Source organism: Vanellus vanellus (assembly GCF_965231255.1).
Source record: "Vanellus vanellus genome assembly, chromosome: 11".
Classification (NCBI taxonomy): domain Eukaryota; kingdom Metazoa; phylum Chordata; class Aves; order Charadriiformes; family Charadriidae; genus Vanellus; species Vanellus vanellus.
Window position 1 is genome coordinate 21,881,296 of NC_138916.1, and position 18,455 is coordinate 21,899,750.

The 18,455-nt window shown below is 50.7% G+C and overlaps 2 protein-coding genes across 2 annotated transcripts; both read left to right on the top strand.

Annotated features, from left to right (window-relative positions):
• Positions 1-126: 126 nt before the first annotated feature.
• PDCD7 (programmed cell death 7) lies at positions 127-3,985 on the top strand (the record flags this gene model as incomplete). Its single annotated transcript, XM_082488903.1, has 5 exons — positions 127-885; positions 1,924-2,062; positions 2,405-2,641; positions 3,248-3,335; positions 3,734-3,985. The coding sequence occupies 5 exons, from the start codon at positions 127-129 to the stop codon at positions 3,849-3,851; spliced, it is 1,341 nt and encodes a 446-aa protein (XP_082345029.1). The 3' UTR covers positions 3,852-3,985.
• Positions 3,986-8,310: 4,325 nt separating this feature from the next.
• On the top strand, positions 8,311-17,750 carry UBAP1L (ubiquitin associated protein 1 like; the record flags this gene model as incomplete). The annotated part of the gene is made up of 5 exons (XM_082488904.1): positions 8,311-8,442; positions 10,219-10,971; positions 12,181-12,402; positions 16,532-16,633; positions 17,616-17,750. 5 exons carry the CDS (start codon positions 8,311-8,313, stop codon positions 17,748-17,750), a joined length of 1,344 nt encoding a protein of 447 aa, XP_082345030.1.
• Between the last annotated feature and the right edge of the window lie 705 nt (positions 17,751-18,455).

Genomic DNA, 18,455 nt, shown 5'->3' on the forward strand with positions numbered 1-18,455 from the left:
TTTTTTTTTTTTTTTTAAGCGGATCTCCATGAAAGGGAGAAGCTGCTGCGCCTCCCTGAGGGGCGGGCGGGGCCTCCCGCCCGCCAGGGGGCGCTGTGCCGGGCTGCGAGGAGCTGAGGCGACAAGATGGCGCAACCGCCGCCTTTCGCCGGGCGCTTCCCGCCGCCGCCGTTCCGGCCCTTCTCGTCGCCGGCGGGGCCCTTCCCGCCGCCCGCCGCGCCGTTCCCCGGCCCCGCCGCCCGCCCGGTGCCCTTCGCGGTGGCGGCGGGGGCGCCTCCACCTTTCCTCCTGCCGCCGCTACCGCCGCCACCGCCGGCCGGGCCTGAGGCCGACGCGGGGCCGCGCTTCCCGCCGGGCGGCGGCCCCTATTTCCCGGCGGCTCCTCCGTTCCCGCCGCGGCCGGTGGCTGAGGAGGAGGCGGCGGCGGCGCAGCGGCAACAGGACGAACTGTGGCTGTCGCAGTTCCTGGGCCGCCGCCGGGCCGCCCCCCCGCCGCCGCCGCCGCCCGCCGCCGCCAGCCCCAGCAGCGCCCGGGAGTTGGCGGTGGAGGCGCTGGGGCGGGTGGCGCGGTTGGCCGCGCTCTGCCGGGCCCTGCGGCGGCGGGAGGCCGAGGGGGACGAGGCGGGCTGGGTCCAGGCGCGGGAGGAGGCGGAGGCGGCGCGGCAGGAGCTGCGGGAGGTCGTGCGGCCCCTGAGGGAACCCGGTTACCGGGAGGCGCTGGGGAGGAAGGCCGAGAGGGTGAGGAAGAGGAGGCTGCGCCTGCAGCGGAGGAAGCAAGAAGCCAAGGCGGCCAAGGAGGAGGAGGCGGCCCGGGCAGCCGAGCGGGAGGCCAAGATCGACCAGTGGAGAGCCAAGTGCATCCAGGAGGTGGAGGAGAAGAACCGGGTACGGCCCTGAGCAGCCTGATTGTGCCTCCCCCGGCTGCTGTGTGGCCTCCCGGGGACTCCGGCGCGTCCCTTTGGGGTGCAGGGCAGCATGGCGGAGCTGGGGGAGATCTCTCACAGCGGGCTGTGCCTGCCTGGCACCTGGCTTTGGCCCCTCAGGTTCAGTAGATGCCACCTGGGTGTTGCATGGGTTCAGCTTGTGTGGAGAGATGTTGTTTCCGAGGCCTGCAGTCCTGCTGCTTCCTTAAAAGCCTTGGTGAACACCTCAGCTTCGCTGCGTTCATGGCCAAGGCCTTGACAGTTGGGAGTTTAAGTGGTTTTCTCAGTTGCGTGTGGAGGTCTTCCTCTCTGGTCCCAAGCTGTCAGCCTGCCCCACGCTGCTCACAGCTACCCTACAGTGGTCGATGCCGTTTCAGTAACCGTAAGCCTTCCCTACAGGCTGCATCCTTGTAAAGCTGCTTGTTTGCCAGCTTTTAGGTTTCACTGGGAAGTAAAACAGCTCCAAAGCAGAAAAAAAAAAAAAACAAAACCAACCAAAAAGCCAAACCACCCCAGAGGCTTGCTGGGAAGTGCTGTAGGCACTTTTATGTTGGCTGTTGGCTAAAGAGCTACCCACCTGCTGGTGCTAGTCTGCCACTGGGGTGGTGTGGAGCAGCTGTTGGGAAAGGTTTTGTGTTCAGACTGTGGCGTGTTAATAGTCTTTAATTACTGAGTTGTAGAATTGGGATGGTTTATGTTTATTGTATGGTTTTCCTAGCTTTCTGTGGTTAAAGGTTATCAGGCTTTTTGAATTCGTTAGCTCTTTGGCCCAAATTTATGGGTTGCTCAGCATTCTTTTTTTATTTCCTGAAGTCTATTGTGTTTTAGCCTTTTCACAAAAAGGCAAGGTTGGATGGTTGACCTCATTTGCTATGGCTGTGTTACTTGGAAGTTACTCTGATCTCCAGTGCTTCGCTAATCTTTTTGAAAGTACTATTTCATTTTTGTCTACGTGGGATATTTCACACATCACGTCTGGGTATTTTTCTTTCTTTCATAGGAACAAGAACTTAAGGCTGCTGCAGACAGCGTCCTATCTGAAGTACGGAAGAAACAAGCAGACACAAAGAGGATGGTGGACATCCTGCGTTCATTAGAAAAGCTTCGGAAACTGAGAAAAGAGGCAGCTGGCAGGAAAGGTTAATTATGAGATTTCTACCAAACTTTTTAAATTGTGCACACAGGAAATAAGATGATGTGCGTATCCCTATGCTGACTAGCTAGGTGCAGCTTGAAAAAGCTGTTTCTTTATTAGTAATTTTAATTACATTGTTATGCCAGCATAGCTATAAAATGCTGAATACAGGGGTTGTGTTCCTACATTTCCAAGCTCTTTCTTGATAAAACAATTATTCCGGTAAGATAGACGTTAGCCAGGTCAAGCTCATGTTCCTCTGAGATTTTGCCAGCTCCGCTCTCCATTCTGATAACAGAGCCCCTTCTGAATTTCAAAATTTAAAATGATTTCTTTTTCTGTTTAGGAGTTTGTCCACCCCCGTCCGCAGATGAAGCATTTGAAAGCCAGGTGGAGAGTCTCAAGACGTTGCTCAAAAATCGCACAGAGCTGTATGAAGCCGAGGAGAGAGCTTTAAGAGTTATGTTGGAGGGAGAACAGGAGGAGGAAAGGAAGAGAGAAATGGAGAAGAAACAGAAGAAGGAAAGGGAAAAACTGCTACAGCAGAAACTCGAAATTGATTCCAAGCTGTTTGGGGATCCAGGTAAATTCTGCATGCCGTACTTAACAGTATTTTTCCACACTGCACCCCCATCTCATAGACACTAGGTTGAAAATGCAGGCACAAAAATAGTTGAGAAAGAAATCATCCACTGGAGTAATTCATGCTCTGAGGAAGAGATGGAGTGTGCTGTTAACGCATGTGATGTTCGAAGTGTTTAGCTCTTCAGCACAGACTGCAGTATGTCTCAAGCCGATTTCATAATGTTTTGCAAGAAGAGGTTGTAGATTAAGCTGAAGTGAGAATAAACAGAATAGATTGAAGACTTCCAGCACCCAACAGATGCTTTAGTCTGGTGATTTGGTAAGTGTGACTTGGGTAATCTGTGAAGATTCAGCGTCCATATGTTCCCCTTGTTTAGAGGATGGAGGCAGGAAAAGTTTTGCTGGTCTTCACTTGCCTCTGACAGCTCTGGTAAGGATGAGGAGACATGCAAAACATCTAAATAGTCCTTAATATATTACGTAGGGAAGTGATTTCAGTTATAGCTGGGAAGCAGCAAATGAGTTGGCAAATTTGGGGCTTCTAAGACTTACTAGAATCAAAGGTCTTTCTGGTTTATTGAATGATTTCTGTGTGTTTTAACAGATGCGTTTCCTCTAGCCCATCTACTGCAGCCCTTCAGAGAGTATTACTTACAAGCTGAGCATTCTGTCGCAGCTCTGATCCAGATCAGGTAAAACCAAACAAATTCTTTATTTTATTAGCAAAGATGACAAGTATTGTTTGTTGAGACTGTACAATTATGGTCCCTTTTGGTTTGTTAACTTCCAAATATGGTTATGCGATGAATTGTCCTGGGTTTTTCCCGCTAAGGATCAAGCTTCTCGCTTGATAGAGCTGTGTTCAACAGATGCTTGTGTGAGGCGGAGTGTGCTTCCATGCATAACCATTCAATTTAATAGGATATACATGTAATTTTCATATTTGCGTTTTGAAAAACAAGTTTGAGAGTACAATTTACAGTGTTTTGTGTATTGAATACTATGGAGAAATACCTATGTGGGTATATAATAAATCTTATTACCAAACTTATACCGGTTCTCCTCTCAAACAACGCTTTCTCTGTTAAAGGCACGAATGGGATCAGTACTTGGTGCCAGCGGATCACCCTGAAGGAAGCTGCATCCCACCAGGATGGGTTCTTCCCAGTCTCCCCACAAATGACACTTGGGCCACGGCCGTCAGATAATTTACTGATAAATTATTTGAATGTTGGAGGAATGTTTTGTTATAATCGCATCTGTAAACATGAGAGGGTGCGAAGAGGAAGTCTCATCCTCTGTTTCAGTAGTCAGGTACTGGAATGTCTTGAAGAAAAGTGAAAGAAATGTTTTTGCCATCTGACTCTGTGGGGAAATATCTGAGCAAGCCCAAAGCTGCTAGACCTCTCGTGGCATGGAATTACAATCCCGCTGCGAGTTTTTGTTAACAAATCTTGATCTTAAGAAAGAAACATTGCTGACGAGGGTATTTGTGCCAGTATTAACATCCTATTTTTAGTGGCTTTTATCTTTCTAAGCCTAAATCCAGATGATGAAATCTCCAGAAATAAAGAAGTTTAAAAAAAAAAAAGAGATCGTTAGCAAACATGTTTTTCTTCTTAAATGAAGCATGTCAAGCATCGCTCTCAAAACAGTTCCTGTATTTTTGTGTGTAGAAATGAACCTCTTGCAAGTTTAAACAAATGCTGAAGTACAAACAAGACAGGGTTTTTCAAGATCGATTTAAGCAGCTGTTGACATTTTGCTTTTGTGGACTAAAACTGGTACCACAACATGGAAAAAATTCCAGTTGTGGTGAAATAGGTCAGACAGCCATGTGAATACATACGAATTTGATGAATAAGCCTGCTGGAAAAAAACAATAAAATGTGAAGTCTAACCTACTGTAACTGTTTTTCCCTATATAGCTATTTTTGTATAGGGACAGATCATGTATATAGTATTTGATTAAAAAAATGCAACTCTATTTTGCAAGTTGTTTATTGTACAGAATAAATAGAGAAGAATGGATTGTGGGTTTTCTTTATTTGTTTGAAGCATTTTTACTCCGAGGGAGAGAGTTCTTCTAGTACTTGGCATCAAATACGACTCCAATGTGGAGAGAATTGCTGGCAAAAGGTTTGTGTGAAGGAACTTCTCCGTCCTACAAGGTGACAAAAGGCATCTGATTTCACAGCCTTCCATATTCTGGGCTGTTTGCATGGAACAGCTACGGGCCATACGGGTTTGGGGCTTTGCTGGTCTACACGGATTGTCCTGGTGTCTTCCCAGAGTTGCACTCGTTATTCTTGCTTAGCCCCGATATGTGGGAATGGATTTAATCTCTCCAGTTCCTTCCGTCTTCGCATCGCAACATTGTGTAATTCATGGAGGCAACATGTAATGGCCTAAATTCAACGCTTGGGCCTTATGTGTAACGTTAATAATTTTTTGGTTGAAGCTTCACACTGATTTCTGTTAGTAAGAGCACACAAACTAGTAATTTTTGATAGACTTGGAATTAATCTGGGTGCAGAGGTTTGCAGTTCTTGCTCATGTGTATATTGCCTACTTACAGCACTCTGAAGCACAGATTATTGCGATGTCCTCTGGAGGTGGGGTGCCTACGTCCTCCCATCCTCCTGTCACTTCTGGCGTCTCGTTACTCCGAGAGCTGTGGCTGGGTCAGGTCCTGGGGAGTCTTAGCCGATGAAAAAGCAAAAGTTCAAATAGCACGAAAACAATTGCAGAAACACCACTTGCAATTCAGGAAGCTTAAGTGAGCGGAGGATGCTGTGCTTAAACAGTTAGGCTCCTTATCCCGTCAGCGTGTCTGATGACACAGACTAACCGCTTAAGCTATGATCATCTTAAAACTGTCGAAGTCAGATGCTTGTCTGACGCTGCAGGAATTTGAAGAACTGAGCAGTAGATAAACAGGCAGCGTCAAAGCAACCCTTGGTGTCCCTGCGCTGCGAGAAGAGCTCCATGATTTCGTCTGACAGTAAGGATAACTTTGTATTGTTAATAAAAGTAGGACTTGAAAATGCCAGTGGGTGATGATACAGTTAGGTATACTTCAGTCTCTAGCTTTCTGTTGTTATACGTGTTTGCTCTTGTCTAATGACGTCTGCATTAAAGTGTTTTATAATTTTAGTGAGAAAGAAGTTGAAGCCACAGATGGAAGAGGAATGTTTAAAATCGTAACTCATAAAATACATGGAGACGGGGTATTAATTCTTAAAAAAAACCCTTGTGTATTCAGATTTAAGAGTCAAACTTGTCTGAGTATAGTATTTCCTACTATTTTAAGTTTTAAAAAAATATGATAGCCCAGAAGAAAAGAGGGGTTGGCTATGAGTTTCTGAGACTCATTTTCATCCTCTTCCCTCCCTGGTCCCAGTGTAGTTCAGGTTTCTTGTGCTTTTAAGGCACATCCTCTTCCTGATAGGAATTTGTTGGTTTGCCGGCCTGTGTCTTTGATGGGGGAAGCAGACGGGGCTGGCGTGAGGCAGATGAGGTCAGACCACTTGCAGGAATTACTTTCTGGTGTTTACCACTGATCCTCTTTTATTCTTGTCTAATAGCATTGTCATTGTCATCGCTCCTCACCCCAATGTACTTCTTTTTTTCTAAATAGTGGTTTGGGGAATTAACACTTGTGGGAGCTGTTCTTTGAGTACGATGTTTATGCAGTGAGATACAGTACCATAATCTCTCTGTATTTTCTTTGTTGTGGCTTCAGACACATTCACTACCCATCTCCATCCCTTTTTAAGTGGCGTTTAAAACCAAGTAAAGCCTTTCTAAGTGACGGATGACAAGATACTCTTTTCCTTGGCACCTCTGTGCCGCACAGCTTTTGGGAAGAGCTGATTTACAGCATAAGCTGCACGGAGGGTCCGTCCCTCTCGCAGGCAGGGGCTGCACAGCCATGCAGAGGAGTTGGGAGAAAGCTGGGGGCAGGCGGCTTCGCTTATGGATGTTTTCACACGGTGTCTTTGGTGGTGCCGAGGTGGATTGTAACTTACGCTGAGCCCTCTTAGGCTGGGGAGCAGATGGCCTGGCTCCGTGCAGGCTCCCAACACGTTGCGTGTGTCGCATGTTGGCAGCAGTACATGTGCGGGAGCCGCAAAGCTGGTTAGGGGCTCTGCCCGCGCTCCAGCGCTGGGAATTAAAGGCTCCTGGCGTAAGCAGACGAGCCTTTTGTAATTCTTTTGTAATTCTGATAAGAGCAACTGAGTTGCACCCAGCAATTGTGCGTCCCTCTTTGTTTGTGGTCTGGAAGCAGTTTGTTAGTCCTTTGCTAACATAAGAAACTACCTTGAATGCCATTTCCAGCTAAAGACCCTTATTTTTCATCAAACAGGCAGCTTTTTCGTCCTTGCATGCATTCATCTGCTTGTTTGCTTTTCATTGAGTGTTTATCCTCATTGTCATAGAAGCCATTTCATTTTAAAGGGGAAAAATACTTGGGAAAAACACTTACGGATGTCATAAAATCATAGAATGGTTTAGGTTGGAAGGGACCTTGAAGATCATCTAGTTCCAACCCCCCTGCCCCGGGCAGGGACACCTCCCGCTAGACCAGGGGACATGTCACACCAAGTATTTACAGTTTGTGTCCTGCGAATGGCTGCTGAGGGCCGCTGCTTTGGGATGAGCAGGCACAGGCTGCCGGTACCCGAACTCGGTGGATTACTGACCATCAGCTCTTGCCAGTTAACAATACATAAAGGAAATTATTTTGCACCCTGTCATCGCTGGGAAGCCGGGGACTCAGGGCTTCGCACAGCAAGCAGTGGCTTTTTACTAAATTGAGTCATTTGCACAGAACTGTCGGCTACGCTATTGCAGTGGTATTTTCCGTGCCACCATTCAGAGTCCATCAGAAATTTTTCTCTCCCCTCCTATTCCCGATCTAAAAACACCACCGCACTTAAAACGAATAGATGGTTCTTGAAAGCTAATCTGGCCTTAAAATGGCTCGTTTGACATCCCTCTCACACCAATGCTTGCCTGATGCACCAGCTGCCTTGTTTGGCTCTCGGTACGCTGCTGCGGCACTGGAGGGGATGTCCTCTCCCCAGCTCCCCCCGGCTGCTCCGTCTGACGGCTTAGCAGCACGGGGCCGCACGCATGAGCTCTGTGACCACGGGTGCTCGCAGGTCACGCAGAGAGAGGAGACCTCCAAGGTGTCCTCCTTGGCTATGGTTTCTGCCTCTGTAACTGGAAAAAACGCTTGGTCTGTCCCCGGCATGGGAAAGGGAGCGTGCGATGGGCAGCGGAGGGAGAGGGAGAGGCAGGAGGAGGGATGGAAAGCAGTGGGGCATGCATGGAGGTGGAAGCGGAGGAGAAAAATGCTCAGGATCTCTGCCAAATGAAGCCGTAAACTTGGTCAGGTCCTGCTGGCTGAAGCTCAGAATAGCGAAGGTTAGTTCAGACAACTCTTCCCGGCATCAGTAATTAAGATTTTGCAAATCTGGGCGTTGCACTCGGCGGTTTTTGCTTGGCTGGTAGTGTCTCTAAGGGCTGCGTTCCTTTTACCTGCATCGCTTGAAATAGCTCGTCTTTCTCTCCTTCCACCCACCTTAAAAGGTGCTGAGTCCTGCCTTTTACAGTTTTGTTTCATCCCTTCCTCCGGCAGCAAGAAACCAGGCAGCGGTGATGAGCTACCTGGATGAAGTTCCCTTCCGGGTGACCAGGAGCCTCGACGGGGACTCGGGGGGAGAAACCACTTTAGTCACCGCCCCGGCCATCGAGCTCCCCGACTGCGCCGACATCCTCATGAGCACCATGGTGAGTCGCCTCTGCTTGCGTCCGCGCCCGGATTCGCTTCTGGGGGAAAGAATCCTCAAAGGGATGTCAGCGGTGTTTGCCTTTTCTTGTGAAAGAAGGGAAGGGAAACCTCTGCTCCTAATTGATCTCTTCTTAATTGGCTGGTTTGCAGGAGTGGGAGGAGGTGAGGACGATTCGTGGTGGGTGGGAGTGAGGAAGGGGTAGGTTTGGGGCTGTTTTTTTTTTAAATCCCATCCAGGCAGGAGGGTTGGGCCTTTCTGGGATAGGAGGACAAACTTCAGGCTCTGCTGTGGGATTGTTATCTAGTCTGCTATCACCACCATGTCATTTATTAATTATATTTATTAATAAATCTAACGGAGATGAAAGCAGGCAATTCTACCTGTGCTGGCAACATATATACTATATATGTATAATATATATAGTATCCTGTGGCACTTTGTGATCTTCCACATTGCTCAGTCCTAAACTGCTTTTGAATCTACACCTATTGCTGTAACAGCTTTGTCACCAATTTTAAACCCCAACACAGCAACTGGAAGGAGCTCTCTGTGTTCTGGAAGGGGGGTAGGAAGCCTTTCCCTGCACAACAGCGCTGAAGGCCTGGAGTCGGCTCTCCGGGCTGACGGACGACTTCAGAAATACTTTGTGTGTTCAGCCTTAAGTAGTCTCACCCGTAGATGGGGTCAGTGCGCTCCACGGGGGGAAGGCCATCTGGGCGATCCCAAACAGCCCCTGCTCGCTCCTGGTGATGGGCGAACCAGCAGTAAACGTCACATCTGGCTTTTCCCTAGCTCAGCCTTCCTCATCCCGCCTCCAAAAATGACAGATCCCAAATCTGCAGGACGTGTTTAATATGAAGAGTCACTGTGTTGTTCATTTGAAGTTATTTCTCCAAAGGAAATATTAATGCACGCGTTTTTTTGCCACCCGTGTAGAGGCAGGTGATGGTGTGCATCCCCATGGACTAGCTGAGGTGATCCACCATCCCGTCCCATCCCGGGAAACCCCCAGACCTGGGTTCATCCCTGGTTGCGGACACGTCAGTGCTCCCCACCGAGGCCAAACGATTGCGCTGGTGGTCCGGGCTGATCCTTGTTGAGGCACGTGGTGGTGTTTTCCTTGGGGAGGCTTGTTTTGGGTCCACGGCTGACAAGTGGCAGGGAGCAGTAAAAACAGCATTCCTGGGCTGTGAATGTACTTGCCTGCCCGTCCAGAGGAGACCTTGTTTGGAGAGCTCTGGGACGGGCAGGGCTTGTTTGTTCCAGGAAAACCCTCAGATTTCAGTCTCAAACATGCTTATATTTTAAGCCGGACTACGTGGAAATGATGACTGTTCTGGGACCAGCCGAGCCCCCAAAGCTGCCGGAGACTCCTGTGCCAGTCCTGTCTCTGCCCAAGGTGGTGTCTCCCCCTTTGGTGGCTCTGTCAGGTGCCACTAACGGGTGCTGCCGCCTTCCACAGCAGACAAACTGACACAAAACCATCTCTGACCATGACACCTATCAAAAGATACGTAGATACAACTCAAAATAGTAATAACTTTGTAGCCAGACTTTTTTCAAGTATAAATTTGGGGATTCCCTATAGGGGTGAGGCTGGCACTGCCCAGTCCTACAGCCCAGGTGCCCGCAGCCAGCCCCGATGCTCAGGGAGATAGGAGCCAATATGGGAAGGATGCGGTCTTCAAGGTCCTCTCGTGATGGACGTGGTTTGCTCGGTGCTGCGTGGTCTGGTTTCAGGTGCCCTCACCGTCTGCTTCTCGCTCTTCCACAGCACGACTTCTCGCTGGAAAGAAAAGTGCTTTACTGGGTCGAGGTGGCCTCTCAGCAACAAACCTCCCGGCATCGGGTCACCTCCGAAGTCGTCCCCACGGCTCCGCCGTGCTGGCTGCTGCTGGTGGACCCCGCTGACAGCTACGTGGGGAGAGCGCGGGACGGGGCGGTGCGGCGCTGCATCAGCCTGAGCGCTGCCGACGGCAGCTACGGGCACGCCAAGGGCAGAGGAGCCTTGTCCGACACCGAGAGCGAGACCTGGCACTCGGAGGACGACGAGTACTCGGAGGACGACGAGTACTCCTCGACCTCCTGGGAAGAGAACGACAAGGATGAAAAGGTTTCCAGGAGGAGAAACGCTGGGAGAGGTCCGGCTCTGCGTCCTGGCTTTTACCAGACCAGACCGAAGACATCGCCCGGCTTGCTGGAGCCCCCGCCGGAGAACAACAGCCACAGCCCAGCCAGCCCGGACCCGAGCAAGCAGAGAAGATCCATGGTGATATTTAACAACATGAAGAATGAGCTGGAAGCGGCCAGGAGGAAGCTGGCTGCTTTGGTGCATCCTTTGAACAGAGCCGCCGCGGAGAGCAGAGGGGTCCCGGTGCCACAGCCGCTCCCCCAGCGCCCCCGCACCGGCTGCAGCGCCACGTACGGGCCAGCCCCGGACGCGTCCCGCCTGGGGACATTGGTGCCGGCTCCTCCGGCCCCAGCCACGTCGATCCCTCCGATCAAACAGCATAAGCCCACGGTGCCGGTGAGGTGTTTTCTTCTGGTAGCCCTTTGCCTTGTCGCTGAGACAGGACGGGGCGGGGGGAAATCGGTCCCGTTTGCTGGGGTCTGGGCCAGCAAAACGGAACCGAAGTGGGGCTTTGGGAACGCTGAACCCATGCGAAATTGCTGGCGAGTTTTTATAAGTTTGGTCCTAACCACCACATCCCCCTTTTTCCCAACAAGCGAGGCATCTAATTTGATTTTCAATTGAAACAGTAAAAAAAAAAAAGTGAAATAAGGGTTTTTTCCTTCTTTCCATTTCCCCCCCCCAAACAGATATAAACAGAGTTTATAGGGAAATTCCCCCTTACAGCCATCATGTCTTTCCTAGAAAACTTTAGATTTCATAGTCCTACTAAAAATACCAATCGCTTAGCGATGGAGACGGCGGTGTGAAATGATGGAGTAAATATTGCTTTGTCACCTTAAATCCAAATTGCACCATGTTTTTTTAAGAAATCATATCTCGTCCAGCTACTCGAGGGACTTAGGAGATGAATTACTGAAAACCCGCGATTAAAACCATTGGATACACGAAAGGCCAGGTTATTTATATGTAGCTGCATTAAACGTAGAGTAATTAAGGAAGGATTAAATGCCCATGTGTATTTATACACTAAACAGCTGTTGCAACTAATTACTAACCCATTGCCCAGCCTGCTCGGCTGCTGTTACAAATGGATCATGCCAAAAACTAAAGCCTCGTACTCAGGCGAGCGTTTCTATCTGCAAGGTAAATTTCTGGAGATGGCTTTGTGAGAGAAACCTAAATACAGCTGGTTGACATCACGGGCAATAAACGGGGAGTCAGGGGAGCGTCCTCCTGCCCGGGCTGCCCCGTCGCCTGTCCGCGGGCAGCGCTGCCTCTTGCTTGGCCGGTCAGGGACAAGCGGGGCATCTATTGCTGGAGACGTCACCGGGATTTCCAGGGAAAGGAAGCTGCTTTTGCCCTCTTTGCCCCATGAACCCTCCTGAGCGCTGTTTTCTCTGATCTGTATCTATAGCTGAGCCTGAATTTAATTAAGTCCGGTCTCCTTTGATGCCCAGGGGGGTTTGTTCCACCTATGGGAATTTTCCTTTTCTGGAACGAGCGAGGTAACTGCCGGCGTTTGAAAGCGTTGCTTCAGCCTGCGTCGTTTCGCATCATTTCATGAGCCGGGAGCAAGACCATCTGCTTGTTTTTTTCTTGCAGTCCCTCAGCCCCTACGCCTGCCTCCCCCCTGCCTCCACGCCTGCCTCCTCGCCTGCGCGACCTCTCAGTTCCCACAGATCCCAGCCAGATTCGGCAGCCGACCTGCTCGCGGCGCTGAGCCAAGAGGAGCGAGACCTCATCGAGCCCGTTATAGCCTTGGGCTACCCCACCCGCAAAGCCATCCTCACCCTCCAGAAGACTGGAAAGCAAAGCTTAAGTCAGGTTGGTGGAGCTGGCACGGTGCCGCGGAAAGCTGTTGGCAAAGAAAAACTTGATTTTCGTGGAGAAAGGGATGGCTGCCTTGCTTGGGGTGGACTTCTGGTGGCCTTGAGTTTCCCACTTTGGTATCAGAGCTCAGTGGACGGGGATCCCGCGTCTGCACTTTTGCTGTAATAAAATAGCAATGAGTCGCCCTCAGCTTTTCAGCGAGTGGTAACGGCCGGGTAACATTATCTGTTCAATCTGTTGTATGGAGCATGGTGTCCTTTTGAAGTACAAATTTTGCCCCCGTACATGGAAACTTTTTGCACATCATTTTTTCCCGGCTGTTAGATTCGTATGATTATTGCCATGGCTCATCCTGTCAGAGAGGCACTGTACGAATACCTCGGAGGTTTGTCTGGGCTCTCTCCAAAACACAAGCTCCTCGCGTTGGAGCAACCAGGGACTCCACGCAAGCATTGCGTCTGGGTCCCAGAGCTCTTTTCCTGATGAAGCCTCTATAATAACTTGGAATTGATTGAAAATAATTAACATACAACCTCTTCCTATCCCTGGTATCTGAGTACATCACAGCCTGCTGTGCTGCATCCCAATTCCTAAGGTCTCTGCTTGTCCAGACGAACCCTTCATGGTCCAGGTGGGCTTGGAGCATCCGTGCCGTGAGGGATGCTGCTGGTTCTGACCCTCTGGCTTGGCAAGATTGGGGCCGGACCTGCCCATCCCAGCGGAGGATTTGGTGGGGCTAAATTATCCAAGTAGCTCTTGCAGAGAGAGAAGGAGCTTGATCGCTGCTTAGCAAGAGGGATGTCCACCAGGTTGTCATGCCAGGGAGCAGGAGCAGACCCCAGGCAGAGGTGTGAGCCCCACGGCACCGAGCAGCCACTGTTGGGTGTGAGTCTCCCCATGTTCCCGGGGAGCTGCCCGTGCTGCGTGGGACAGCTCTTACCCGTCTGGTTGGCGCATGAAGCTGCTCTGCGGCTGAGTCATCCTGGAGCTTCTGGCTCCCTCCTGAGTCACCCCCGGCTGGACCAGCCTCCCCAGGCCCTCGCTGGCGTTTCAGGTGATTGTTGCTGCAAGCCGAGGTGGGAAGGGAAGCTTTATTTCCTCAGTTCATAAAGGTTTCATCTCGGCGGAGGGAGACGGGCAGAGCCCAGCCCACCTTCTCTGCACAGAGCTGCGCAAGGGCGTCTTGTAGCAACTGCTGCCTTCGATGTGAAGCAGCAGTGCCTCTTGTTAAGGATGGAAATGGGTACAGTCTGCTCCCTTCTGTGTAAACACAGGGACTCCCATTCCCTTGGAGAGGAGATTAATGCACCAAAATACAAGGTCGACCTGATAGCCTGCGTCTCCCTCACCAGCAGTTCCCGTCTTTCCCAGTTACGCCCAATACAGCCAAGATAAAACGTAAAGCCTAGCCCTTTGTGCATCTCTTACAAGTACAAAACTGCCAAATTAGGCTAAACCTTCCTGGAAAATATGTTTCAACTCGAGTTAAAAACAAGAGCTGTGGGTGCTCTTCATTGCTTGCTGGTGTCACGCAGGGTTTCAGTGTGTGATGATGACAGCTTCAGCCATGAAGATTGATTGTAGTACCAGATGGTAGCCAAAAATCGCTCAATTTCTTTGCAGTGTCAAGTCAAACTGGCAGAGCCCACCCTGGTGGAGAAAGCGAGTCTGCTGCCTTAAAGAGGCGATGCCTTCTCAATTTTAGGGGAAGAACCTCTTTAAAAGCTCAAGCAGGGTTAGTCGCCCCAACGTGCCAGAAGTTCATCATCTAGGGTGTCGTGGGCAAGGGCTAAACCAAAAATGCGTCATTGCATCTTGATCAATGATCACTGATCAATCCAAAAATGTGTCGTTGATCCACGGAGCTCTCAATGTGCACGTGAGCTGAGAAGGGACAAATGGGGGCATGGGGTTCAGAGCAGGGCGTCCACCATGGGACATGGCCCACTGCACCAGCCACCTCCTGGCCACGTGCAGATGGGGAGTGTCTTCCTATGGACTGTTGGACTCTTGTGAAATCAATAACACAGTAAAATATACGCTCTGGTGTGCTCCTACCCCTTTCCTCCTCCACAAGAACTTGCTGTCTTCCCTTGAGCAACGATCCAGATCTTCAGTGCTTCCTGCAAGCCTTGCGTCAGCCGCCCCCACTGGTGGTGGTTCCTTGAGCCTCTCCAGCACTTGTAGAAGTTGCATTCTCAGTGGTGACATTTGCAGCAGTGAGTTGAGCAGGGCTGTTTGCCACAGTGCTGGCTGGTGTCTCGCTGTCCCCCTGCAGAACCTCCGTCTCTGGAGGCTCAGCGCCCAAGGGGTTGTGCTCACTGGGTTTGCGTGTCCCTGGCTTGAACCCCACTGCAAGACTGGGGAGATGTTTACCCTGTTCCTCCAAAATGAAATCAGCATTTGGGTCTTCGGTGGTGTTTGCTTGTGTTTTTTTTCTAAGATAGCAGCTTATGGTCCATGGTCCAGGTGGGCTGGTGAAATGGTTGGTGGTAAGGCTTCCTCATCTTAAGCAGCCAATTGTTGGAGCACTTGAAGTGGGGACCTCATGGGGACGGGCCTTTCCGATGGGAATCAGCCAAAGTGGTACAGGGACATGGAAGATAAAACCCACTGGAGGAGGGATTTCCTTTATATCACTGCACATGCTTGTCTTTGATGTGAAAAGCTACGCTACTGCGCATAACACCAAGTAGCAGCACACGAGGGAAGAGATAAACCAGCAGGTTACTGATCTACCCGAGCCTGGAGGTCTCTTCCCCCACAAGCAGTTTGTGATGAGGTTATTGAGTTGGCCATGTAGCGGATAAAGCCGAGTGCTCCCGGGATGCCTTTGCTGGAGGAACTTCACATCTAAGTGTGACGAGGAGCATCCTTGAGAGATACGAGGGGAGAAGGAGCTTCAAGAGGGCAGTGGCACCTTCTCATCCTCCCCAGTGAGTGGTGGGGCCAGCACCAGACCCAAGGGGTTAACAGATCATAATATTTTAAAATCTGGTTTTGTTTAGTCTTGAGGAGATATATATATATATATATATTTTTTTTTTTAATGATAAAAAGCATTGAGTTGACAACAGCACTGATTTCATGCTGGGCTTGAACAGGCTGCCAGGACTGGCTGTGTTCTGCCGTGAGCGGCTGTCCCTGCTGGGACAGGGCAAGAAAATACCGCAGTGGTACAGGGTATTTAGTTAGTAAGGTAATGAGGAAAATAAACACAGGTTATGAATGCCAATGACCAATTAATATCTCATTTTTGAGTTAATAAGCCGCTCTTTAAGGCTGACATTTCTTAAAATCCTTACTCTGCTGTTTAGCCAAACGACCAACTCAGTTTGAGGGACATTTTTGGCTTTTTCGTATGTTTTATGGTCTTTTACTGAATCCCTCTCCTTGGCTACGGTGGTGCTGGGGAGGGTGGAGGTCTGTGCTCTGGTGGATCTGGGGAGATATGAATCAGCTTCTCCTTGGACGAAGACGGCAAAGCTTCGAGGAGACCCATGGGATGTTTTTATTCCCCCTGCTATTGTATAGCTCATTTATTATTGTCTGTCCCATATGTTTTTAGACAGTGAATGATTCTCGTGGTATTTAAAAGATACCGCTGGGAATAGTGCTGTCAGCACTCCAAGAACAACGAGGAGAGCCAAAAATAACTGTTTACTTTCAGTAATGACAGCACACGGGTCTCCCCTGGGGTGGGTTTTGTGCTCGGACCCTGGAGCGAACCCGCAGGCACCCGAACCCCGGCGCATCAAAGGGATGCCGGGTCGGCCGGGGGTAGACATCTCATAGGGACAGGCTCTGCTTCACCCCCCAGCCTAGAGGTCATCACTTTGTATCTCAGATGGTTCAGATGTTTGGGTTGCTCCTCGTCCTCCCTCCGCCTTGTTCCCATTGCCACCCTGGGAGAGCGGGGGGACAAAGATGTTGTCTTCTCGCGGTGGGAGTCCTGCTGATGGACAGACTGCCCCAGCCAAGCATCAGATGGGAGCCAGCAGGACAGTTGTGCCCTGGGTCCTCCCCACGATCACGTCCCCGGAAGGTGGCAAGGTGGGCTCCTGAATGCACTTGCACCCCACGTCTGCGAGGTTGGATTAACCCCGGTTGTCTTCTTCTGCAGTTCCTGAGCTACCTGGGTGCCTGCGACCGGCTGCTGAAGCAGGGCTACGAGGAAGGGCAGGTGGAGGAGGCCATGGAAATGTTCCAGTACTCGGAGAAAAAGGTCAGAGTGGGGCGGCACAGCCCAGCCCTTTGTGCTGCATCCTCCGGGCTCACTTTTCCAGCAGGCTGCGCGCTCTCTTCCACCTCCGCCGCCCCTCGCTCAGCCTCCCGGCAGGTCAGACCCACTGCCCTGCAAGCAGTGAGCCTGCACTGCCGCAGACCCCCAGGGCAGTGTCCCTGTAAGGACCCTCCGGGGAAGGACACCCACTCCATCACTTTTCTCCATCCATCCTCTCACCCCGTTGGGCAACCACAACGCTCGCTCAGCCCCTGCGCGGGGAATTCCCCACCCGGAGCCCACCAGCACTTGCGCTCGCTCCCTCCCTCCCGGCTCCCCAGGGAGAAGAACCGTGGTGGCATGCCAGGTGTTGGTCTCCATCACCAGTCTTCTCCTGGGGGCAGCGAAGAGCCAGGGTGGGAGAAAAGCTGCTTGAAATTTTGGGCCGGTGGTGTTTGATGGGATGCCAAGGGCACGTGGGATTGCCGGCTCACCGCTCGTTAGGGCTGCGGCAGCGGGAGGGCGCCCGGGTCTCGGTGTCAGGCAGGGGGTTATTTATCGAGGACGGGGCTCCGGGAGATGTTGTGGCGCTGGGGCCCAGCCTGAGCAAGGGGGAAGCGGGGCAAATTAATTCCAGCTTGTACTCACTGCCTTTCCCTGGTCTCTTTATAGCGCAGGCAAACATTTGCATGGAATTCATATTAAGCTTTGTAAGGAATAAGTGAATCTAGAGGCTGACTTTATTAAATATTTCTTATTTAAAAAGTTGATGTAAAGGCAGGCTTTTAAATGCTGGCAGCGGTATGTGTGCCCTCGCTCTGCTGTTGGCAGCGGTACCAGGAGTGCCCTTCAGCGGTAATACAACCCGGCCAGCGCCCCTGGCTGCAGCCTCGTCACCCAGCGCTGCTTCTGCTGCAACTCTGGGATAAATCCATCCTTAAAAGCCCGCGGTAACATCGCTCCTTTCTCTTCCTTCTTCCTCCAGGCAGCTGAATTCTTGCATTTGTTAGCTCAGTTTAACGACATGGGTTTCCAGCAAAATGAAATCAAAGAAGTTCTTTTGCTTTGTGGGAATCAGAGGGAGAAGGCGCTGGAAGAGCTCGTGATGAAAGCCCAGTAAGCAGCGTCCTGGACCCCAGTCACAGCTTCCCCTCTCCAGACTGGACCACCAAAGGACTCGGGTGGGTCGTCTCGCGCTCGCCCTTCTGCTGCTCCACCCCCAGCCCTCGCAGCACGGCTCACCGCGCACAAACCTTCAAAGCACCGGCTTGGCGTCTCCTCTCATTTTATGGACATCCATCGCAAGCATGCTTGTCACCGTACCAAGGCAGAGGCTTTGCAGCAGGAGTGTTTGTCTCTTCACCCACACATCTCCACCCTCGATCGTCTCAGCTGGTTAGATTAGATGCAGTAAGATCCAAACCGCCTTCAGCTTAGATTTTGCAAAACCCAAACCACAGTCCTCTCCCTCTACCTGGGGCGGTGGGTAGCGCCGTTTCTGCAGCTTGTTCCCGAAGTGCCCTGTTTTCAACTACAATCAAATGTGGATTCTTAAAAGATTATATAAATCAACAGAAGAGATGGTTTTCATAAAAGCTGAAGGCTCCTGCAGAAACAGTTGTTGGTCCTTGCTCGGGAAGAGTCTCAGCTGACTTAGTCATGGTTGAATATTGCAATAGAAATCCAATCCAATTGCATTAGCTTCTCCTTTTAAACCAGAAACTTGAAATAAATACACATTTCGATAAGGGTAAGGGAAGAAAACAGGCTGCCCTTGCTCTAGAAATACATGAAGTTTTTTTCCTGTGCAATGAAAAATGGCTTT